This window comes from Lactuca sativa, chromosome 6 (assembly GCF_002870075.4).
Source record: "Lactuca sativa cultivar Salinas chromosome 6, Lsat_Salinas_v11, whole genome shotgun sequence".
NCBI lineage: Eukaryota > Viridiplantae > Streptophyta > Magnoliopsida > Asterales > Asteraceae > Lactuca > Lactuca sativa.
In genome coordinates this window covers 165,625,927-165,652,282 of record NC_056628.2, presented here as the reverse complement: position 1 = coordinate 165,652,282, position 26,356 = coordinate 165,625,927, and the positions used below count along the sequence as shown (strand labels likewise).

The window sequence follows — 26,356 nt, the reverse complement described above, 5'->3', positions numbered from 1 at the left end:
AACAAAAATAAACACTAGGACTTTCCGAATTAAAAAAATAAGTTCGGGACCAAACGCGCAAATTACCCCAAACCATAGGGACCATTTGTGTAACTTACTCTTGATGAAATGCCCCGGAAGTGAATTGGAGTTGATCAGGGTTGCATGAACCTCAAGGAAAAAAGTGAAGAAAAAACTTAAAACTTGTCCTAATCTATTAGGTGGTTTGGTTAATTTGGAAGACCTTGAAGTTCAACAAAAGGAAAAGCTCCCCTTTATAAAAGGCGGATGAGATTAAATTGGTTAAATATAATTGAATTAAGCATAGAACTTATTTAATTTCATTTGTTGGTTCGATTGGTGCATCTCCTTTTGTAATGCTTGTACCGTGTAATTTTGTCTAGCGTCTTGTTAGACTTTTTTAATGTATACGCCGTACAAAAAAATACAATTTTGTTGAATAACCAGAATAATAATTATTACTTATCAAATTATTTTTTATTTTAATGACAGTTGGTAAATTTCTCATATATATATATATATATATATATATATATATATATATATATATATATATATATATATATATATATATATATATATATATATATATATATATATATATCATTTGTGTTAACAAAATAATAATATTCTTATACATTTATTTCTAAACTTGAAATACTTAATGTTCTTAAACAATGTGCACAGCTAAAATTAAATAAAACTAGTAAAAAAACTGGTTTAAAAAAGGTGGTTTAAATTCATCAATTAAAATTAAAGGAGAATTTATATGTTATTCTTAAACACCAAAATATCATATTTGTCCAACTTAATTTCTTAATATCATATTTACTCTATATAAATCTTCAAAATATCATATTTACCTAAATCTTTTTTTACAATGTTTTTAATAGTTTATAATTCTTTTTTATATTTTAAAATTATTATAATAATTAAAAAAATTTAACCATATTATCCCTATATCTAAATAATAGAACGTTTATTTCTAAATTGTTAGAATGTTGTTCTATTGACAGACAAAATGTTTTATCTCAAGCCCTCTTCATGGAATGTATGTATTGATTGTTTAGTTTTTACTATTATTGAATATTGTAATGTTGTAGATGAAAGATATTTTAGATATTATCATTGATATTTTAATGTTTAAGAATGACATATATGATATTCTCATATTTAAAAATAACATATATGATATTTTGATGTTTAAGAAGGCATATACTCCCTCCGTCCCAATATTATTGTCCACAGACAAAAAACACACAGATTAAGAAAAACATTAATTACCACTAACTTTATATAATAAAATGACAGTTTTGTCTTTACTTTGCATTTAATATTCCATTAAATGCTTAGTTTGTTAAGTAATAATGAGGGGGTATTTTGGTAAAAATGTTATTTATTTTTGGAAGTGGACTATTATTTTGGGACAAACCAAAAAAGAAAGATAAACTATAATTTTGGGACGGAGGGAGTATAATTTTTTATGTTTAAGAAAAACATATACAATCTTTAAATTTTTATAAAAGGTAAATATGTTATTTAGAAATTATGTTGGAAAAATATGATATTTTGATGTTTAATAAGGATATATACAAAATTCTCTCAAAAAGCAATATTTATACATGTATCTATAATTTTATATAAATATATTTTTGAGTAAATTACATCTTCATCCATGTGTTTTACGTCTTTCTACAACTTTAGTCATACATTTAAAAAACTGATTGCAATTCCACAATTGTCCTAATAGTTTTAAATCCCATTGGCTTTGGTCATTATCTAGTTATCGCCAAATTCAATTCCATTATGTTCGTGTGGAATGACTTAAATGCTCTTATTATTTATTTATTTATTTTTGTCTTTTTTTTCTAATTTAGTCCTATTTTATTATAAATTTGTCAACCATTGAGAAGAATGAGAACGACGATGGAAGGAGAATAAGATCAATGTGTAACATCCCAAAAAAATACGAACCAAAATTTTCATTTTTTTATATACAATTTATAAAACAATTTATAGAAAACATCATCAAGTTATTTCATTTCATAAAAAGTCATAGATCATAATTCTCAAAATCATGTCATCACATAGTAACAATGTCAGAGTACAAAACCCAAGAATCTCGTATGCAGAAATCGTGTGTGTGATGCGCTGCTACCGTACTGGCTCATTTCCCTTCGAAGAAGGACCTGAAACAAAAACTGAAACTGTAAACACAAAGCTTAGTGAGTTCCCCCATCATACCACATACCATACAACAAACATACTGTCAGGCATATTTGGGTGTCCGGCCTACCCTGCTGAGTATATCTGGGTGCTCAACCTATCCTTGCCAGGCATACTGGGGTGCCCGACCTACCCCTTGTCAAGCATATATGGGTGCTCGACCTACCCTGCCAGGCATATCTGGGTGCCCAACCTACCTTCCGGTTATTTCAACCAGCTACGGGGACTATTTCACCCCTACAACTACCACATAATAACATAGCATATGATATTGTCAGACATAGGGATGAGATTTAGAACCAGAAAACCGGACCGGAACCGGAATCGAACCGGAACCGAAACCGTTAGAACCGGAATATGTAGAACCGGGTCCGGTTCTGGGTTTAAAAATTGGCTTTATCCGGGTTCCGGGTAATCCGGGTTTGGGTCCATCGGGTCCGGGTAAACCGGGTCTAAAAACCGGAACCGGTTTATGGAACCGGAACCACTTTTAGGGCCGGAACCGATTTTTGTGAAACATTTAAAAGATGCATATCTTATTCGTTTCAACTCCAATTGACATACGAGTTTTTCCAACATGTAGTTTAGAGTTTGTACATGATTTTAGACTATAAATTTGTCAGTTTTAGTTTTATATTCATTGACTTACAGTCCTCCAAAGTCAAGATATCAAAGCTGGAAGTTTTTAGTTTTTCAGTTTTTTTTTGTATTCGATGAAAGTTTCAAAACATGCATATCTAATTCGTTTGAAGTCGGATTGACATGTGGTTTTTTCCAACTTCTATTTTACAGTTTGTACATTAGTTTAGACTATAATTTTGTCATTTTTGGTTTAACATTCAATGATTTACAGTCCTCCGAAGTCGGGATATCAAAACTGAAAATTTTCAACTTTTCAGTTATTTGTTTTTGTACTTTGTATTATGTGAAAATATTAACACAAGCATATCTCATTCGTTTAAAGTCGGATTGACATACGGGTTTTTATAGAATGTATTTTAGAGTTTGTACATGATTTTAGACTATAATTTTGTAAATTTTGGTTTTGTATTCAATGAGTTACAGTCCCCTAAAGTCGGGATATCAATATGAAAACTTTCAAAGTTCAACCCACTAAGTAGTAAGTAATTACCAAAAAATTACGGTTTTTCCGGGTTTTCCGGTTCTAAACCCGCTTTATCCGGTTCCAACCTACCCACTTTGATGTTTCCGGTTTTTCCGGTTCTAGACCCATTTTACCCGAAACCGAACTGGAACCAGTTCCTATATACCGGTCCGGTTTCCGGTTCTATAAAATCCCGTTAACCGGTTCCGGGTTTTCCGGGTCCGGGTCCATCCGGTCTGGGTTTGGACCCACTTTCATCCCTAGTCAGACATATCTGGGTGCCCGACCTACCCTGCCGGTATATCTCAACCGGTCCGGGGACTAGTCCCCTATTTACCACTATCACATAATCACATAGCATATTAGCACATAAAGCATAACAGATAGTGGCATACCAGACAATTATCACAAAGACAATCATCTTAACAAACAACTCCTACCAGTGGGTCAACATTGTGGCCTTAGACCCACTTCTACTGGAAGGTAACTCACCTCAATGTCGTGAAGTAGCTGAACTGTCCTTGGTGTTGGGATCAACTCTCCTCAAACTCCTACACATAACATCTCTTTAATTACTCTTTCAAACTTATAACCCCTTTAAGGGTCAGTTATGGCCAATGGACAAGTCAAAGGTCAACACTATGGTCAAAGTCAACCTTCTAGTCCAAGTCAACATTCTGGTTGACTCAACTCACCGAGTTGGTCCGTCAACTCGTCGAGTTCCATGATTCGGAGAATCTCGAACTCACAATGTAACTCGTTGAATTACCCTCTAACTCGTCGAGTTTCTCCTCATGACAGAATCGGGACTTTCCGTTTGAACTCGTCGAGTTCTCCTTCATACAGAGTCGGGGTATTTCACTAACAACTCTTCGAGTTCCTCTTCATGTATGTTGGGACATTTTGCTCATCAACTCGCCGAGTTCATCCTTGAACTCGTCGAGTTCCTCTTCATACAAATCGGGTCGTTTTGCTATCAACTCGCCGAGTTCATCCTTGGACTCGTCGAGTTCTTTGATCTTCAAGTTCATAAACACGTCCAACTCGCTGAGTCATCTTCTAGACTCAACAAGTTTGTTCAGTAACAGAAAAAGGTTGGGGAACCACGTCCCAACTTGTCGAGTCCTATGAACGACTCGTCGAGTCTCCCAAAGTCTAATCCATACAATTGATTTTAGTCAGGCTTAATGCATCCTAAACATAGATCTGGCCTCCTAGGATCTATATAACACGTAAAGTTACAAACTTTACGTTCATGCATGGGCTATTTAGCTCAAATAGCCCTAAAAAGTGGTTCATATGATACATGGGACTCCCATGGCCATAAAGTTGGCACCTTTATGCCATGGAGTCCCTCAAAGGCTCTTGATCTGAAGCCTTAGCCCCAAACATGCTTGCATCCAAGAATGGTTCCAAAAATGGTTCCTCAAAGCCCTAAACTACTCCATGAAGGGATCTAATAGATGAATAGACAAGGTATAGACTTTATACCTCATATGAGCTGGAAATACAGCACAAACTCTGGATCTACTTGCCTCCTCTTGAATCCCCAAGCTTTCCTCTTCCTTCTCAAGCTTCAAATCACCAAGAACACACAACAAAGGCTCAAGAACACTCAAAATGGATTAGGGTTTCATGAATAAGGCTTGGAGGTGATGGAGGCTGTAGTTGAGGCCAGTTAAGGTGTTTAAATAGGGTGCAAACCCTGAAAATTAAGGTTTCACTCTCGTAGCCCTACTCGTCAATTTGAGACCTCTCGACTCATCGAGTAGGCTTCAATTCCGCATCCAATCCTTCGTTCCTACTCGACGAGTCTGGGGCCTCCGACTCGTCGAGTCCCTTTGCAAAAATGAAAGTTTTAATTTAAAATACATACCAGGAACCGGACCTTACACAATGGCAGGTTTACACGCTTAGCAGTGGTGGATGAAGAAAGAGGCTTTGGGAGCATTGTTGGATTAAGGTGTCTAAGCTCATAACTAAATTGGTATTAACTTGTAATTAAAAAACAAAATCATTTTTGGGTCGCTCTCATAACTAGTAACTGAGTAAAATGACATATGTAGAGATATGATAATTTGTTACTTTGTTATATGAATAATAAACTAATTGGAAATTGAAATAAATGGTTTATTCCTATATTATATGATTAATACATTAACTAGAAATAGTAATAAGTAATTAAGAATTAATCACAATTATTTTGGATTTAATTATGGGTTAATTAGAATTAATTATGCATTGACTCTTTGGTTTCTAAGGCTCCAATGACTGAGTGGACCCATTATACATTGGCATTCCAGTCTGATGACTAATTGGGTCCGGGCATTCCAACCGGAAGGTTGTGGGTCAGGGGTAATCCCCAAGGTATTCCAGTCCTATGACTGAGTGGATTGGTTATACATTGGCATTCCATTCTGATCACTGATTAGGTCGTGGCATTCCAACTGGAAGGTTGTGGGTCGGGAGTAATCCAATCGGGTGGTTGTGGACCCGATGGCATTCTAACCCGAAGGTTATGGGTTTTGTTCATCAAAATAGTATGGTGAATTAGAGGAATCAGGTATGACCTTGAGGAAGGTATAGGTAGGTGTGGAAGGTAGTATTGGGCCCGTACTACTGGAAGCACATGCCTTGTACCCGAGACGAGGGCAGACCTGGAAACTCTGAGGAGACCGGTGAGGATGATTCCCCTTAAACTTCTTTATCGATTGTTTACTATGTTGTATTTTCAGTTTAAGTATGGTGATGACTACACGAGGAAGTTCGGGTTTAGGATCGAGTTCTGGTTTGGGTTCAGGTTCGGGTGTTGAGCTGGTTGATGAGAGGCTGCGTGAGCTCATCGCATCCGAGGTTACTCGTGGCATCCTTAATGCTACCCCGGTGATTTTCGATACCATCAATGAGGGGATTATGGAGATCATGGAGAAGCGGCTCAGGTCATTTCAAGCTGAAATTGCCGCAAGTCAGATTGGGGCTCGAACTCCCTCCTTCCGGGAGTTCAAGTCGTGTGGAGCGCCTGAGTTCTTTGGGACTAAGGACCCTATCGCTAGCCGCCGCTGGATCGCTGACATGGAGAATTCTCAACGCACGAGGTTTTGCCCCGAGGCGGCAAAGGTGGGAGTCGCATCCTGTTTGCTGAGGAACAGAGCGTAGGACTGGTGGGAGGAGGTCACCAAAGCGGTTGGGATTACAACTGTTACAGTGATGACTTGGGAGGATTTTGTGCAGAGGTTTTATTAGGAGTTTTCACTGGGTATTGAGGAGCAGCAGCTGGTGAGGGGGTTTCAGGACCTTTACCAGACTATAGAGATTGTGGCGGAGATCACCGCCAAATTCAGGGAGAAGGCATTATTGGTTTCGCAGTATGTTGCGGACGAGGGGATGAGGAATATGAGATATCATGCTATGTTGAAGGATGACATCAGGGAGTTCGTGAGCTTTTCGGGGTGCAAGACCCTGAATGATATGATTGAGAAGGCCCGTGAGCGGGAAATTGAGTTGGAGCTCTGGACGAAGCGGAAGCCAGAGTAAGAGCAAACAGTAGTGGGTCAGGCCAAGAACCCCATGACCTCCGATACTCACAGCAGAGGCCAGCAGGGCAAGGGCCGATGTGCCAAGTGCGGCAAGCCGCATAGTGAAGCCTATCGATCTGCGTCTTGGCACAACGGCCCCAGACCTGATGGCCTTCCAAACATGAATCCTGAGTCTTGGGCCTCTTCGTCTGGCCCACTGGAATATGGTTCTGCCCTAAATTCCTATTCCCAAGGTACTCCAAATCGATCGCATGCTCTCGGGATCTAGCTATCCTATCAGTCAGGGTCTCGCACCCTGAAAAACTCACAAACTCCCTGATTTCAACCCTCAACATGTCATGATACCTTACCTTCTTCATCTCCTTGTCCACTACATATTGCATAACCAACAAAGCTCTCTCCCAGAACTTGGCAGGCATCTCTGCCACAGTCTCAGTCGTCTGGCGAAGGTCGTGAAACTCCCTCGCCAACTGCTGCACCTCAATGGCTGGTGCAAACTCGGACCTAAACCGATTCACAACTCATCCCAATTCATCGTCTATAGGGGTTCGCCTCCCAAGGAAAAGTCTACCTCGTCCCACCAATCTCGAGCTTTGTCTTTTAGAAGACAGGAAGCAAATATGAGCTTTGGCCCCTCGAGGCAGAAACTCGTCCAGAAAGCGTTCACCATGCTCGCTAACCATCTCCTACTGGAAATGGGGTCCTTCTTCCCAAAGAACTCGGGAGCTCTACAAGCACAGAACTCACGAAAGAAAAGAGTGAGAGCTCTAACAAAAGCCATAATCTCAGTACAGAATGCGCCCAGACGCTCATTCAAGATCTCCAATATCCCACCTTAACCATACCAAATATCGCAGGAGTCTACTCTAAAATACAACAGGTGATATCCGACGAAATAAACTCCTGTATACACTCATCAATCGGCTCAGTACCTGCACCTGATCCGGAACTAGAACCAGAACCTCCTTCCTGAGTGCTCATCACCATCCTCAAAAACAATCATGCAAATGATCAGAACTTAACCATGAATCCTCATCCAAAAGGCTTCCTAGATTCCCAAGACTCTCCTCAATTCGAGTATGGATCTTGTGCTTTCAGTAATATGGGCCCAATACAACCTTCCACACATATCCATACTTTCCTCAAGAATCATCCTTAATCCTCTAAGTCACCTTCTCAAACTGATACTCCAGATACTCGCTACACAATGAAACCAATCCTCTAAAAGTACTTCCTGGGTTCTCCTAGGTTCCCGACCTCACCCTGCCATCAGCTGCTGAAAATATCCCATTAATGTTAGCTAACTACCTCATGAATACAATCACATGCAACAAAGCTCATATAATCCTTCGGGTAAAAGACTCAACCCTAGAACGGTTGGACTCAGACAAGAGTTACGCAATAGGGTCAAATCTATCACTTTGAGATTATTTAACCTATGCAACATGTGACTTGACATATTCACCTAGTAGCTAACCCACATCACTAAGAGTCCCATAAAGCACAAAGCAAGCAACATTCAGGAAACAGAAAATCTAACCAGTGTACCAACTAATCAAATCATTATATCCAATTATCTGAAAACATACTAGAATGCAATTCTAATAGCTCAAACAATCAGGCATATAAAGGCATATCTTCTAGCATGAAATCCAAAGTAGATCCTTAGCCCTAATCTAGCATGCAATTCTCATAACATGTAACATAATAAACATGTATGGGTATTATGGGAATCACTTACCTGAGCTCGGCCGATTGCATGCATCACACCCCTTTATTTTATTAGAAAATCCTTTAATAAAACATTTATTTTATGAAAATTTCACCAAACCCTCAGTTTGAGTTCAGACATACCCAAGAGTATGATCGAATCCCTCAAACCAAGGCTCTGATACCAACTTGAAACGTCCCAAAAATTACGCCGTAAAAGTTTCATTTTTCATTCGATCAAAGCACTAATAATCTTTTAGCCAAACATTCATTATACTTTTCTAATAATTCAAAAGTATTTCATGAGAAAACAGTTATCAGAGTACAATCTCAAAATCATCATAATGCGGAAAATGGGTGGATAAGCTGCTATCAAGTCGGGTCTTTCCCTTTCGAACCGAAAGTACCTGAAAACATAACCATAAAACCATAAGCACAAAGCTTAGTGGATTCCCCAAAATACCATATACCATACATATCAAACATATATTTAGCCCCGCTCGTCATCGAGCCTCGCTTGGTATACAGATATGTCAGACATAGGGCCCTGCCCGGTATACATACAAGCATACAACACATAACACATGCAATAATCACAAAGATAGATAGCATACATAATAGTCATTGGGCCCCGTCCGGCATCGAGCCTTGCTCGGTAACATATAAACACATATCACACACAAGAGTCACACAGACAACTAGCATACTAGCCATACAATCCAAGGGCCGGCATGGGTGCCTTCGATCCGCTAAACACGGTGAGGAAACTCACCTCACGCTGTTGAATATCAACGATAACAGCTTGGACTGTCGATACAGAAAATCCATGTGCTAACATCATCAAAATAATGCCAAATAAATTATTGGTCCTCAACCCATAGCTGGAAAACTAGTCCGATTGCCCAAAACTGAGGAAAAAGTCCATTTTACCCTTCCCTCACTTGGCCAAAAATCCGAAGTCCAAACCAATAACAACAAAAGCCCAATATGGCCTATTCTTCCAAATTGGGCCCCAAACCCATCATGGGCCTGAGTCCAAAGGAGCCCAATATACTAGCAAAATCCCAAAATCATATGTCTAATGGCCCAACAAGTTCCAATCTTCAAAAGTCCAATCATGGCCCAATACCGAGAATCGCCAAGCCCAAAAGCCTATCTGCTAAGTACGCGGGGCGTACTCAGCTCATACACTTATCGTACTCTTTTCAGGGCCAATACACGCAGCGTACCAGCTGGGTACGCCCAGCGTACTCCCCAGACCACCAACCCACTCCATTAAGCACTTATCATGTTAAGACCTTAAGTCAACCTCTCCAGACTTATTCTAAAGGGTAACTTATCACGTAAAGTTGGTAACTTTACACCCATACATGGCTTAATGGGACTTAAAAGCTCAAAAAGAGCTTAATAAAGGTCTTAATACTTGCATGAACCAAAAAAAATCCATGAAGTTTGCATTCTTGTGAACATAGGGCTTAAATGGAGCTAAGATCTTGCATCTATTACTTTTGGAGTAGATAAAAAGTTCATCTTTCCTTCAAAATACTCAAAATGCCCAAGAAACACCACAAAGTAGATCTAGCATAAATACTCAACAAGGTGTGAGCTTTTTACCTCAAAAAGCTTGCAAATGAGAAGGCAATCCAGGATCTACAAGCTCAAGCCACTCCTCCAAGTGTTACTCTTATTATTCTTCAACACAAAACACTAGGGGTGTTCATGATCCGGTTTTTTCGGTTTTTAGGTCAAACCAAAGCCAAACGATTAGTAACGGTTTTTGTCAAGCAAAAAACCAAAGTCGAACCATTGAAAATTTAAAACCGAACCAAACCAAACCGTTACTAACGGTTTGGCTCCGGTTTGACTTCACGGTTTGGGCTTTTTAGGCCCATTTTAATCGAGTTCATTAAACTAATTTAGTAAAATGAATCGATTACATTGGTACATGAAAAGAAAAACTTGCAAAAATAAAAATAACCTAACAGGACTAAGTTACATGATATTTACTAATTTAAATAACAAAACATATGAAAACACTATTGTTGTCCATATCCTTTTTTTAAATATTGTAAAACAGATGAACCTAGAAAAAAACGTATTAGAGGAAAGTTTTCCTTGGAGAACAAATGTTGTCCATAATGCCCTTGGGGGTTTCTGAATGTCGAGTCTTGTTGATTGAGATACCAACACCTCATGCCCTCTATTCTTCAACCGGAAACCACCACAACAAACATATGAAATGATATAGTTGTAATTTTATTTATATAATCTTCAAGACCAATAATATTTACAAAGGTTGAATTAAACCAAATAGACCCTAGGTCTGTGTTTATACATTTGTATATCTAGGAAAATATCTAACAGCTCTAGAAAAACTCGCAATAATTATATGTTGGGCTTCATTTACACCATAGTGCACAAAAGAAACTATGTTTAATCTGGGCTAATTAAACCTGGGATTTAAATTTTATTATTCGTATATGAAAATTAATGTATAATACAATAAAACACAATTATATATATATATATATATATATATATATATATATATATATATATATATATCTTATGGTCCGGCTCGGTTTTTATATGGTTTGAAATCATAAAAACCGTAAGCCGAACCGTTCACTACGGTTTGAAAAGTTCGAAACCGCAAGTCAAACCGTAATGAAAAATACAAACCGTAAAGCCAAACCGATGACCGGTTTCACGGTTTCAAACCGTACCGCGAACACCCCTACAAAACACCAACCATTCACTCTCAAGGTCAAAAACTCACCAAATGCTCTAGGGTTTCAATATTAGGGTAAAGGGAGATGGAGGTTGGCTAATAAATGTCCAAGAGATGCTATAAGTTGATTAAATATGGTGTAAACCCTAGAATTTAGGGTTTGCCTCTGAGCCACGTACCCATGCGTACTCCACGTACGCCATGCCTACGTGGAAAAAACCCGCGATCAACATCAACCCAGTACGACTGACGTACTAATAGCATACGCCCCGCATACATGGCTAAGGTCCACAAACCACAATCTTCTGAAGGCCATAACTTCTTCGCTCTATGTCCGATTTTGACGTTCTTTATATACACGGAAAGGTAATGAGAAGATACACAATCCTATCAATTCCTCTTGCCTTAAAACTTCCCAATATTATATCCAAAATTCATAAAAATCCCAAACTGATACTTTTCCTATATACCCTTTGGCTCCAAAACACAAACCGAACACCCGGGTCATCAAATCTACATTATCCACACCGAAATGGATCTAAATCTCTTTTTCCCAAAGGCCCTAAGCCGTATGATATCCGATCTTCGGGTCACAGCCCCGAATTAGGAAACGATTCGAAACATGGTGCTACATTATGGTTTTAGGTACTTAGATGATCGAGGCAAAGCGAAGGCTTGATCATGCATATCCCTCAGATTTTATGATATTCGATTTTGGGATACTCTGATTTGTAATTATAACTTTTGGAAACAGTGTTTTGTAAACAATTATGGTTTTGCACTTGGTTTTAAAAATGAACATTTTTACTACGATTTTTGGAATGTTACAAAGGAAAATGGAATTGGTCGAGTACGATGGGCGTACCTAGTAGTACGTTGAGCGTACCATGCTGGAGCCTCGTAACCAGGAAGGGATCTACTACGTTGAGCATTGTAACTGAGTACATTGGGCGTACTCAGTCTGTGTTGACCCTTTTAACTTTTTGACTATGACTTTGACCATAAAATTGATCAAGTTTGACTTAAGGGCATTTTGGGTATTTTGAGCAGTAGTTTAAGATTAGGTCTTTGTTTGTTGTATAGTTGACCTGTAGAGTTGGCATTTGGAGCAATGATATGTTCAGCTATATTTCGAACTATGAGCTGAGTTTGCCTTATTGTACACTTAGTCGAAGGCACCAAGGTCGGCCCACTAGGCTATGTACCCTGGTTAGGATGTTGTTATGTTGTAGTGATATGTTAGATCTACTTGATTATCTATTATTTATTTGATATTTGTTTATGTGCATATGTCGACATATTGTAACGGTTTGGGGTTGAGGCTAATCTACTTTGTGTTGAAGGCCAAGATACCGAGAGCATTCTAGACATAGGTTAAGGACCCTGTAGGGGTATTCCAGACTTATGCTTAGGGCTCGGGAGCATTCCAGACATGGGCTGAGGGCTAGGACGGGCATTCTAGACTCAAGTTGTGGGTTCGGGGTAATCCAGACTTATGTTGAGGACCGTGTAGGGGTATTCCAAACATAGGTTGTGGGCCCAATGTTCATGTTTGTTTATTTTCCACGTGTGGTATTTTGGGGAAATTCACTAAGCTTTGGCTTACATTTTGATTGTTATGGCTTCATGTACTCCAGAGGATAAGGGCAAGGCGAAAGCTTGATCGTGCACATCATCTTGGATTTTTATGAGATCATCATGTTTGGATACTTTGATTCATCTTTATGTCTTTCGGAAACCATGTTTTGTAAACACTTAAGGTTTTGAATTGGTTTCAAAAATGAAAAATTTTACCTTGATTTTTGAGATGTAACAATATCATACCCCAATGTCTTTACAACTTCAGTAATACGACATAGCTCTCCAATCATAATATACCACTATGATCCTTGGGTTTAAATTTTTAAGACTCAAAACTGTTAGGCTTAGAGATAGCCCTATCCTTTTTAACAATATGCCCCTCTTTAAATAGAATACCTATCATTGTGGTTGTGTAGGTGGTTACTTCAAGACTTTATGAAAGTAGCTAACAAGAAATAAGCATGCAAAAATACACCACGATGAGTCATAATAGGTTTTGCCATAGAAAAAAGTGGTTGGACTCAAGTTGTTGGATGCAAAACCTTGAAAGCTTCTGACCCATATTATGACTTTCACACCTACTTAAGGTGTTTGTGGCCAACCTCTATATAGCTATGTGGATATTCATGAGTACTAATAGTTACCCTCCAAATTTCACAAACTAAGGACTAACCTTCATCACCATTGGAACCCCATATTGCCTAAATTCAACTCATTAGATACTATATCTAAAATTTCATACCCATTCAATATTCCCTTGTTATTTTAAATCTTCTTTTAATTTCTAGAATATAATTACCTAGAACACCTTCCAAAATACCATCTCCTTCAAATCCATTTTTACTCCCACAGTCATTGAATGTTGATCATATAATCCATGACTAGCATCCTCATGTTCAAGTGACTTGTCATCATAATTTTTTATTTAGGGACCCACCCCATAATCATTCTCACATAAGCCATATAAAATTTATCAGTCATGTGAATAATATTGACTTCAATACAATATTCATATAATTTAACTTAATACAAACTCTCCAACAAAACTAGTTTCCTTCATCAATACCATGAATATATATAACATTCACTTACTCTCTAAATACCTTTATGAATGCATTATGACATCAAGCTTGCAAAGGAATACCTCAAATTTCTTATCAAATAATCATCTTCATCTCCTCAAAATCACAATACCATAGTACCAATTTACTAAACAAAGACTACAGTGCATAATAGACTTTAAAGTTGTTACAAGTGTTAGTCATCATAAAATCCAACATGGCCTACAACCCTCTTAGGTACTTGTAATATGAATTCGTGAAGCATTCATTATTCCACATGACATGAATGTTAGCTACAAACGATAACTCTTTCATGTTTCCAAGAAGATTGCAATAATGTGTCTTTTGACGAGTCATATGATCATGCAATTCTAACTTTTAGATAAGCCCATATGATATTATCATAGTTTGGTTTTCATTTTTACTTTCACAATTCCTATTTCTCAATCATCGTATTTGCATACGATCTACGTCCATATTGTCTCCTTTTTGTCATATATTATTAAAATTACATATACCCATTCTCAATTCACTAACATGTTTTTGTTGATTATTCTTATTTGGGAATGATTGATAATTCTCATTTATTTCAAATATTACTAGAGAAGCAAAGATCTTGTAATATCCAATCCACAAAGGAAAAAGATTGTGTATGATATTATCAACCTTCTCCACCCTTCAAAGCAAACGAGGCCAAAGATCTTTCCTTTTTGACCTTCAGCTAGCAATGAATACATCTGTAATCGTATCATATTTGGCATAAAAATCCAAAAATTCATGAACCCCATAGATGGTTGGATTACCGAGATAAAATAGGTATGTGATAGTTGTTTTAAATTTGAGAAATTAGAATTTAGTGGTGCAACCTTATGATCTAGTCGATCCAATACCTCTCTCCTATTACCACCTCCTCGTTTTATTCTAACAACAAAAGTGCATTCTCCTTCAGGATTATCTATTGATCCTTGATAACCTCGTTCCACCATCACAAATTAATGTCTCATGACCCCAAGACTGAAATAAGTACTCGATGAAACTAAATCAATAAATATTCCATCGATCATCACCTCAATCGTTGGAAGAAACAAAATCTATAATGAAATGGAATGGATACATATTGGAACGCTTGGTTTAACATATATTTATAGATTTTCGATTGACTGTTGGTTAATATGTAAAAAAAATTACAAATGTAATAGATTAGTCTGTGTCATTATCAGGTTTAGAATAGAAAAAAAAAATAGTTGGATCGGATGTGTTAAGTAACTTGTGTGTAGATTTTAATACAAGTTAGTTCAATTACTTGTAAAGGCATTTTGAACATATTTTATTATATTCAATTTTTGTGTATTATGCATTATCATAGAAACTATATAGTAAAAATTAGCATGTATTTTCTTCAAAAAGCTATTTAGAAGATTGATGTATTAGTATTTTGACCCATTCACTACGAAGGTTCCGAAATTCTATTCATTTTGAAAGCAAGAAATCCTAATAGACAACTTTTCAAATAAATGGATCTAAAATATCTCATCTAATAAATTTAAAATAAAGTTTTTCTAGAAAATAGTTAAAAGTATTTTTTCCAATTTTAATATGACATAGTTGGTACCAGAAATTAAAGAAAATAAATTGGGAAATGGGCCAAATCGTATCTGGGCCATGTGAGTGGGCTGAGCTGTTAAGCATGTGATTACACATCATTCATAACTAATCGAATCCCTCAACTTGGAAGTTTAGTTTAACTGTAACTCACACGTGTGGGGGATCCTAACCATGATTAATTAGTTGTAGTCCCAATGATGATCACACATCCAAATAAATGGACTATTTTGACCTTTGGGATACTACAATAAGGGTATTCTGGTAACTTGGATGGGACAAATGTGGGACACTGTTTGAGAAGCATGTTTGGAGTTGAATTGCTCCACAACATCATCATTAATAGCTTATTTTAATTTTAAAGTCCCATCTACATCATCATGTTTATCATTGAACTAAAGGAAAATAATATTAAAATTCTCAATGCTTTAAATAATTAAATCAACTATTTGGTCGTGTCATTTTTACCAAATTTGTTTAAACTGATTTCAAATTATTTAAATGTATCTGCTTATCAAATGTTTGATGGATAAGAAATTATAGATGATTAAAAAATTAAAATATATGATAATATGAACTGGTTGATGGTTGAGATCATAGGTAAAATTGCATGATAATACTTTTTTCTCATTATGGTGGTCTAAACTGTAAAGTTTATTGGTTTTGATGTATATCCCCAAACAAGATATTAATAAATATGAATAGTTGCATGTATAATGCATAAAATCTAAGTTGGTAGTGCCTTTTCTTATATAATCATATCGATGTCACTAGTGAGTATCATATGCAATACCCTAAAGAAAAATAATTCTAGATTTGTGTATAATGTCAATGGCATCTCAAATGTGCTTGGGGACAGAGTGGATATATGGAATTGATGTGACAGTGGGTTGAATGGGTTGGGAGGGAATGATTCCTTCCTCCCTTAGCAAGAAAAATAGAAGAACAAATTACAAAGTGGGTATAGCAATTTTCGGATTTTTCAACCAAATTACTCGATGTGTTTTAGCTTTCGGTATAGAATTTCTATTAAGGATTACTCGCTACAACTAGTATAATTTTTTAGCCATTTTAAGTTGTCATTTTTGACAAATAAAAAAAATAGTTTAATAACAAGTTTGTTTTTAAAACTACTTACACTAACATTCCAACAAAGCTTATTGAGTTTTTTTTATGATCACAATTATATCGTTTATTAATTATATATAAAATAACTCAATATATTCCATATAATCTTCTATCATTTTACAAATTTTAGCTATTATGTCAAATAAAGACTAAACAACCAAAGATACGAGTTTTCCTTGAACCCTAAACTCAATAGCTTTGTCCTACAACACTTAGATGCAATCCTTGGGCATGGTTTTATCAAAAATCATATTCAATCTTGTGCATTCCAAAAAGGTATGAATTGTAAAAATTCCAAAAGGTCATTAATCGTTAAGTGGAGTGAGTTTGTTTTTTTTTATATCTTCAAATCCATTTGTCACATCACTTTCATGTCACTTTCTTATTTTTTATATCGACTTATTTCAATCCATAACATATGAAAACCCCTTCATTCTAGTACACTTAAATTTTTTATTATTTTACTTTTTAGAGTAAATTACACGAATGGTCCCTATGGTTTAGGGTAATTTACACGTTTGGTCCCTAACTTATTTTTTTAACTCGGAAGATCCCTACTGTTTGTTTTTGTTAGGCGTTTGGTCCCTATTATTTGTTTTTTTTACGTGTTTGGTCCTTGTCTTACCTAAAAAAAACTATTATTTAAATAGAGAAAAAATGGTGGGATAGGTAAGGTAAGGTGAGAGGGTGAGGTTAAGGGTGTGTTTATTTAAATAAATTAAAAAATTAATGGCAAAATAGTCTTTTTAGGTAAGACATAGACCAAGCATGTAACAAAATTAAACAGTAGGGACCTTCCGAGTTAAAAAAAAATAAGTTAGGGATCAAACGTGCAAATTACCCTAAACCATAGGGACCATTAGTGTAATTTACTCTATTTATTAAATTAAACATTTTGCTAATTTAAAGTAAAAAAATTAAAAATAAAATTAAACATAACATATTTTTGGATCAAAACATAAAATAGTACAATGGACAAAAAAGGATAAACGACAACTAAAATTCAACGATGATAATGAAAATGGATACATGGAAACGGAATTAGAAAGAAAAGAAATGGTGAAGAAAAATAGAATGGACTATGAGAGAAAGTGTTGCTTTTGAAATGGTTGAGTGTTATATTTATAGTGGTAAATGATTTAAAAAATATATATTGTTTTCCAAGGGTCAAAGAGTAGAGAGAGACAGGTATACATGTGACTTCTTTGTTTAATATTTTGATCTAGATAAAACACATGAAAGCTTCCTAAATACAAAGCAACATATGCAGTTGATAATAACCCAATCGAAATCATAAAACATGATTTTCTAGGTTTCTTGTTCTTGATCTCTCTTATAGATGTAGGATGTTAATGGAGAGAATTGTTCATGAAAGGAGGAGCCATTTTTTTGAGTTTCTTTGAAGATGAAGGATACATCGATTTCATTTCTGCTCAACTTTTATTTTTCATCCAAAATTATGAAGTTTAAGTTTTGTAGGTTTCTTTCAAACTGAATGATGTAATGGACTTCATTTGAATATTTATAGAAAAACAAATAGTTATCTAAAAAAAGTACAAATAAAAAACCCATATTCACATGGATATAATGTAACAAATTAACCAAGTCAAATTCATGATAAACATCACATAAGTAATTTCGTATTTTGATCATAATTATTTTCATTCCACGTTCATGTAATCATGTCACTTAATTTATGATAGATTCGTGTCATGATCAACCACTGTACCACATCCATGGCCCATATGGTCCATATGTAAATGGTTTCTCCAATGGGCCTAAATTACGCCATCTTGCAGGCCATTGCCAAAAGGCCCAAAACACAAAACCATTTCCATTTTGGTGAAACCATATTGACAAGATACTACTCGATATGTCCTATCGAGTTTCGATCATCATAATATTTATTAACTAAAAATTGTTTAAAATATATATAATATAAAAATTACAAACTATTTTATAGAAAATATAAAATTGTATATATCTCATAGCTTTAAAACGAATCCAATATTAGACGCTTTGTAATTCCCACAACACCAAATCACACTTTTAATTTCATGCTTAGAAAATGGAACGACGAGTGCTTCCTCCTCCGATACCTCTTTGAATCTGCTACCAATTAATTTGTGACGATTGTATACAGGCTCACTGAACTTATTTGAGAAGAAATCCCAAACCTCTTCAATAATTTTTGAGAAATTAAATATCTTCCTATTTATCCTCCTAACCATTTGAAATGATGACAAATATATTAAAATATAATTAATATTATTTAAATATGACATTTGTCAATATTTCACATGGATAGGAATACAAGTAGAAGTAAATGGTAGGAAGATATTTAACTTCTTATAATTTTTACGGTTCATTAACACAAACTCTTCAATATTCAACCTAATTATGTGATTCTTTCTTTTATTAGTATTAACTACACCATAAAAGAACTTTGAGTTCTCATCACTGAACATGGCTTTTTGCTTGAGATATATTTGTAAATCGCATCTGATTTCATTACTTTTTTTTCATTTTCTTCGATTTTCTCTCTTCGGCGACGTTAGTGGTTTCTCCTCCGTTGATATGGTATATTGACATGGATGACAACTCAAAGGTCTTTCATGGTGTCGTTAATAATAATAAAAGAAAGAATCACATACATTGGTTGAATATCGAAGGGGTTTGGGTTAATGATCCATCAAAAATTATGTAAGAGGTTTGGGATTTCTTCTCTAATAAGTTTGGTGAGCCTATATACAATCATCCCAAATTAATTAATAGTATATTCAAGGTCTCGAAGGAGGACAAGGGCAGACTCGTCGCTCCGTTTTGTGAAGATGAACTTATTAGTGCGATTTGGTGACGTGGGAATGGCAAGGCGTCGAATTTGGACGATTTTACTTTTAAATTTTTGAAACATTATTGAGATCTTATTAAAGGAGATGTTATTGTGTTTGTTTAGGATTTTCATGCTTCTGGTATACATATTGGTCAGAGGCTACAATTCTTCATTTATATCGTTAATTCCGAAGACCAGTGACTCGTTTGAAAGACTATAGGCCGATAAACCTTGTGGGTTGCTTATATAAAGTGTTCTCAAAAGTGTTTGCTAACCGTTTATAAAAAGTGTCGGACAAAACATTAGCCCAGAGCAAACGACGTATGTTGGAGGAAGAAGTATTTTGGATGGTCAGTTGTTGCATTACTTGCATTACTAAAAAGGTGAAGAAAAAAACATTAATTTTCAAAGTTGATTTTGATAAAGCATTTGACTCTTTGATTTGGGAGTACCTCGACTCGGTTATGGAGCAAATGGAGTTCGGGTAGAAATTGAGAAGATGGATTAAGGGGTGTCTTTCTTTTAGTAGGGTGTTGGTTTTGATTAATGGCTCACCTACAAAGGAGTTTGAGATTATGAGAGGGGTTAGACAATGTGACCTTATGGCATCATTTCTTTTTATTATCGTTATGGAAGGATTGCATGTTTCTTTGGAGGTGGCTTGTGACCTTCATTACTTTCAGGCCTTTCTCTTCCTAATAATGGTATGTCTTTCTCACATCTTATATATGTCGATGATTTGACATTTGTTGGATAATTGTCAGAACTTAATTTTGTAAACCTTAATAGATTATTTCGTTGTTTTTTCCTTGCCTCAGGTTTGAAAGTTAATTTACACAAAAGTAAAATTTACGGAGTTAGTGTTGATAGTTTGGAAGTTAATAGACTTGCTATAATCCTTATGTGTGAACCACTTTTATTCCTTTTGCTTATCTTGGGCTCCTCGTGGGGAAAAATATGAAGCTTGCCAAAAATTGGACTCTAAAGGCGATAAATTTAAGAAAAAATTATCAAAATGGAAGACAAAAACTTTATTTTTTGACGGTTGTCTCACACTTGTGAACTTGGTTCTTAATAGCTTACATATTTATTATTTTTCTCTTTTTAGAACTCTGATGAAGATTCTTAACCTTCTTGATAGCATTAGGAGGAGGTTCTTATGAGGAGCTGATGATAAAAAGAAGTTAAATGGGATGTCTTGGGATGTTGTTACAAAGCCCAAGAAAAAGGCGGTCTTGGAGTTGTCAATCTTGACTCGGCTAATTTGGCACTTCTTACGAAATGGTGGCAGCAGCTAAGGAGTAGGTATATAACTCGTTTGTTTTTTTTTTTCATAAAGTTAATTCATAAGATAAAGCTTATTGATGGTAAACCTCTTGTCAAGAAATCCATAAAAGGTGTGTGGTTGAATACATCTAAAATCGACATGGAATTAAAAGTTAAAGACATTTTCAATTTTATAGTTGTTTAAGAAGGTGGTTGGAAATGGTGATAAAACATTTTTGGAAAGATACTTGGTGCGGTAGCGTTGCATTAAAAGAGTTATTTCCTTATTTATATTCGTTGGAGACTAACGAGGATTGCCTTGTATTCGATAAAGTTAATGATGATGTTGATCATAATTCGAGGTGGATGATGCTTAACCGGGTACAATGGATTCCATTAAAAGTTAATTGCTTTGTGTGGATGATGCTTAAAAACAGGATTCTCATATTTCCAAACTTACTAAAACATGGTATAAATATTTCATCGAGCTTGTGTCACTTCTGTTGGGTCGAGGATGAGAGTCTAGGTCATGTTTTCTTTTCTTGTTGTGTAGCTTCGAAGCTATGAAAATGGTTGATGGAGTGGTCTAAAATCCTTCAAACACAACCTTGCTCTACCTTGCTCTTGCTTTGATCTACTTGAAATGTTGAGTTCGAGGGTTGATAGTAAAAAAATTAAGAAGCTGGAGTTATCGCTTATCTACTCCACTCTATGGGTAATTTTGAAAGCCCGGAATATAGTTGTCTACAGGAATGAAAGGCAAGCTATTATGCTTATGGCTGATTATATTAGTATTAGCACATAGGGGTGAGCATTTGGACCTATGGAGACCGGACTGGACCGTTTTTTGGACCCCGATTCAATTCTTGGTTCTAGGATTTCAGCAAAATCGGTCAGGTCCGGCCGGTTCCGAGTAAAAACTAGTTTTGGACCGGCTTATTTTTAAAAAAGTTGTAATTTGTAAAATTCTTTAAACAAATATATTTCATTCGTTTTAAGTCAGATTAACGTACGGTTTTTTCCAACATGTAATTTAGAGTTTATAGATGATTTTAGACTATAATTTTTGTTGTTTTTAGTTTATAATTGATGAGTTACAACACTTCAATGATGAGATATCAAAACTGAAATATTTTCGTTTTTCAGCAAGAAATTTAAACTTTTGTATTCTATGAAACTCTTTAAACAAACAAATCTCATTTGTTTTAAGTTGGAATAACATGCAGTTTTTTCTAACATGTGATTTAGAGTTTGTAGATGATTTTATACTATAATTTTGTTGTTTTTTGTATTATATTCGATGAGTGTGATTTAAAGTTTGTAGATGATTTTATACTATAATTTTGTTGTTTTTTGTATTATATTCGATGAGTTATAGTGCTTCAAAGATGAGATATCAAAGCAGAAATATTTCAGCTTTTTCAGCAAGAAATTTAAGCTTTTATATTTTATGAAATTCTTTAAATAAGCATATCTCATTCGTTTTAAGTCAGATTGATATGCGGTTTTTTCCAACATGTAATTTAGAGTTTGTAGATTATTTTAGACTATAATTTTGTTGTTTTTTTGTGTTATTGTTAATGAATTACAATCCTTCAAACAAATTGTATAAAATATAAATAATCAAAGTTTGACCGGTCCAAAGAGCATAATAAACGAAAACATATTCATTTTTACAAGTTGTATTTTATCAAACCCAAAAAAGTATTCATTTTAACGAGTTGTAACGTATCAAACCCATCAACATATTCGTTTTAAAGAATTGTATCAAATCCAGAAACCATTTTAACAAGTTCTATCGTATGCATATAAAGTTGTACCAGTCCAAACGGGTCCAAGAACCGAAAAACCTGGACTTGGACCCGAACATAGACCTGGGCCCGGTAAGTATCATCTAGTCCGGTTCACGGTCCACAATATTCTTCGAAACCGGTCCGGTCCAAGAGCCGGTCCGATCCGGTCCAAATGCTCACCCCTCTTGGCACTTTTAATTGGATAAAAAATTTAGCTAAGTCGTAACCTTGATTGGTATATATGGTTTATGTCTCCTATTTCAAATGTTTTCTTGTAATTGGTTTGAGCTCCTCGCTTAAGTCTTTTGTTACTTTGTGCTAATGAATTTTACTCGTCATTCCCAAAAAAATATATTATAAGTTTTTTTAAAAATAAATCACATTAGTTATAACAAGTTTTTCATCAGTTAAATATTAATGTATATTTTGATTTGATGTTTTTTGTATGTAGTTGGAAAGAATATTGGAGTAATGACTCATAACATAAGAAATTATGCTGTTTTAATTGTAAAAAAAAAAACACATCCTTAAACTTAATATTTATGTACAGTGGTACTGACTAGATATTTTGTTGTATAATTAAAAAACATTGTTATTGGTTAAAAATAAGTAATAATTTGTTTTTTGTTTTAAATAAATAATTACAAAACAAACAAAAAATTGAGAACGGGTCCATGTTATAAACTTCAAATAAATTATTATAAAAAAACAAGTTTATATAATGGATGTGACATGACATGGTTTTATAGAGGAGGGACAAATGCTATCAAGATTCAGGTAATGTACTATATGGAATAAAAATTTAGGGCTAAATGCAAGAAATAGCATTGTATTTTCATTTTTTTTACTTATTATAACAATGAAAATTGATTAGAATTTAAATGGCATTCTATAATTAGATATATTTTTCTAAAGTACAATGTTATAATTCAAAGAAATGAAAGTAAAATGCTATAATAAACAAATCAACAAAAGTACATTTCTATTTCTTGCATTTAACTATAAAAATGTATGCAAAAAGTAATTGACATTAAGTAGAGGAACTTACTAGATTGTTCTTCACTATGTTCCATTGATGATCACTCTATCTGATTCAAACATGATTGTAACATAAAAATTGAAGTAAAACCACATTTCAATAATTTTCTTTATGAATAATGGCATTATCAAAAGGAAAATTTTTAATTTTCTATCATACACATAGTAAAACACAAATTATTTGGCAGAATGATTCTGGAAAACAAGTAAGAACAAAATCAAACATGGAACTTCCATTCAAAGAACATTGAGCTTCAAAGATTTAACAAACTAATAACCTGAACCCTTTACATTCATATGTATCATACAAACTTTTATGTTTGAAATCATAGACTCAAATCAACCATTTTTATTATATAATTAGTACATTATAGATTATACCTCGAAATGAGGCTTCTTTTCTCTTCCAAGTAGATTGTGATTTGATCAATTTCATCTGTCTCTACTCTCTAGTCTCTGCTTCTGCAACAGATGAAAGCTTCAGAAACACCCAAGAACAGATTTATGAAATCCACTCAGAAAAAGGAATTGCATCTCATGGATGCTGAGAAATGGCGATATGAAGAAAGATTATACCTTAATAGTATGAACTGTGAAGTTTAAACTCGATATGAATCAGCTGAAATTCCAACCAAGTATAGCCCAGGAAAAACATTCTGCAATTTGAAACGGATAATCAGTTAATCATTGAACAATGAATATAATCAGTCGAGGAAGAAGAAGATTTTGAAATTTATGAGCTCTGGAGCAACAGACATACATCGACTTGTTTCTGCGCGGTTTTGTTCCTTTTCTTAGGCCTTCGAGCTGGTTTTGATCCAGTGAACGCATATACATCTTCTTCAATCTCTTCCTTCGACAACGAGATCCATAATCTCCTCTTCTTCTTCATCTGATCCTCTTCCTTCTCCTTCTCCTTCTCCTTAATCTTCTCCTCATCCGCCGCCGCCGCCGACGCACCACCTCTCAACAACCACCCTGACTTTGCACTATTCACCCCCATAACCGCACCATTACCATCAGCAGTATTGATCACGAACCTCCTCGGCCTCAGATTCCATGGCTTAACGTCTCCATCAGCTGCCGCAGCCACATCCGATGATTTCCCGGTGTTATCGCCTCTATCCAACAAAACTCCCCCGTTTTCTTCCTCTTCTTTCGTTTTTGTGTCTTTACTCTCCCGATTATGAAACCGATGAGGTTTACGGTCATTATTGAGGTCTGAGTCGGTGAGAGGAAAGTTGCGGTAGCGGCGGCGGCAGTTGTTGTTGATTTGGGTTCTCTGTCCCCATTTTAGGAATGGAAGCGAGAAATTATGCAGTCGTTGCTGATTCTTCGTGGGCACCGTCGCCATGATAGCTTATTTGTACGGGTATATGTTTACAAAGCAGATAGAGAGAGGTAGAGAGAGGGGGGATGGGGGAGAGACTACTCACTCCTCCATTAACAATCTGCAATTCTTCTTCCGCAGGTAAATGAGAAGCTTAAGAACCCTAAAACTGGAACGTAGTGAGAGAGAGAAAGATACAAGAGAATGAAGAGGATGAGGAGGTGACGGAGGGTGTGTAATTGTGTATGGAAAGGCGGAGGGAGTTGGTTGGGTGTGGGTCTTATACAAAAAAACATGACCAGCAAGACTCGTGACTGTTGATCCAAAGACTTCGAGTATAACTAAGGGAAATATATTAGAAAATAAAAGAAAAAGTGGTTACATACATAAAAAGAATGTAAACATGTAATGCTTTTTGTATAGTTTGTTTTTAACTTTTTATTTATATATTTTTTTCTATGTCGATTATATTCATCTTCATCATATTTTGTTACTTCTTGAGAAATTGCTATACAATTGGTAGTATAGGTTGCTATACATTTGATAGTATAAGAAGTAGGTAGTAGAGCCAAGCAAAACCGAAACTGAAAATCGAAAAAACAATATAGAAAAATCGAAACAGAACTCAAACCGTCGGTTTTGGGTTTAGATTTTTCAAAACCGAAAATTTCAGTTTGGGTTTAAAACTGATCCAAACCCAAAAAACCGACTCGGTATACATATTACTAATTATATAATGGGTATATATTTTAATAAATGTTATATGTTTTATTAAAATAATTAATGTACAAAACTTTCAGAATCCTAACCCCGTTGTTTACTAAAGCTCCTCTCGTCTCACTTTCTAAGCATCTCATATTCACAAGCACAACTGCATTAGGAAGACACATACCCTATCTCTAAGTCAGTAAATCATCTAGTTGATCCGTGAATAAGACCCAAGCAAGATAAAGGCTCTCGAGCCTCGACGTACGGAAGACAATTATGCACTGAATTTGTTTCATGTTATTCATGATTGCTGGAAAATGGGTTGAAACCCAAAACAACCCACAGGTTGAGAAGGTGTTTCTTCCTCCAATGAGTTCAGGGCTCAAGTCCAGTAGTATTTAGAGAGAGATAGAGAGAGAGAGAGAGAGAGAGAGAGAGAGAGAGAGAGTGTGTGTGTGTGTGTGTGTGTGTTAGCCGTTAAAAAAACATGGGTTGAACCAAAAAAACGACCCATAAACCCAAAACCCAAAACCCAAACTCGTTCAAAAACCGAACCCAATGGGTTTGAAAACCTAAAAACTGAAATTATCAGTTTGGGTTCGGTTTCAACCAAATTGTAACATCCCCAAATAGTGATAAAAAATTTCATTTTAAAAATCAATAGTTCAAACATCAAATTGTTCTAAAACATCCACAATGTACAATATC

The 26,356-nt window shown here is 35.3% G+C and overlaps 1 protein-coding gene across 6 annotated transcripts; it reads right to left on the bottom strand.

Annotated features, from left to right (window-relative positions):
- Positions 1 to 23,442: 23,442 nt before the first annotated feature.
- On the bottom strand, positions 23,443 to 25,254 carry LOC111880939 (uncharacterized). 6 transcript variants are annotated; one of them, XR_002846637.3, is made up of 4 exons: positions 24,371 to 25,254; positions 24,187 to 24,266; positions 23,992 to 24,088; positions 23,443 to 23,660 (listed from the first exon to the last, which is right to left on the bottom strand). XR_002846637.3 is itself a non-coding variant. In XM_023877352.2 (3 exons), exons 1-2 carry the CDS (start codon positions 24,962 to 24,964, stop codon positions 24,210 to 24,212), a joined length of 651 nt encoding a protein of 216 aa, XP_023733120.1. In that variant the 5' UTR covers positions 24,965 to 25,254; the 3' UTR covers positions 23,818 to 24,088; positions 24,187 to 24,209. The 6 variants fall into 6 exon arrangements, 2 of the variants coding, with proteins under 2 accessions (XP_023733120.1, XP_023733119.1); XR_006184473.2 differs by having other exon boundaries at positions 23,443 to 23,656; XR_002846636.3 differs by having other exon boundaries at positions 23,992 to 24,072; positions 24,371 to 25,253.
- Positions 25,255 to 26,356: the final 1,102 nt, after the last annotated feature.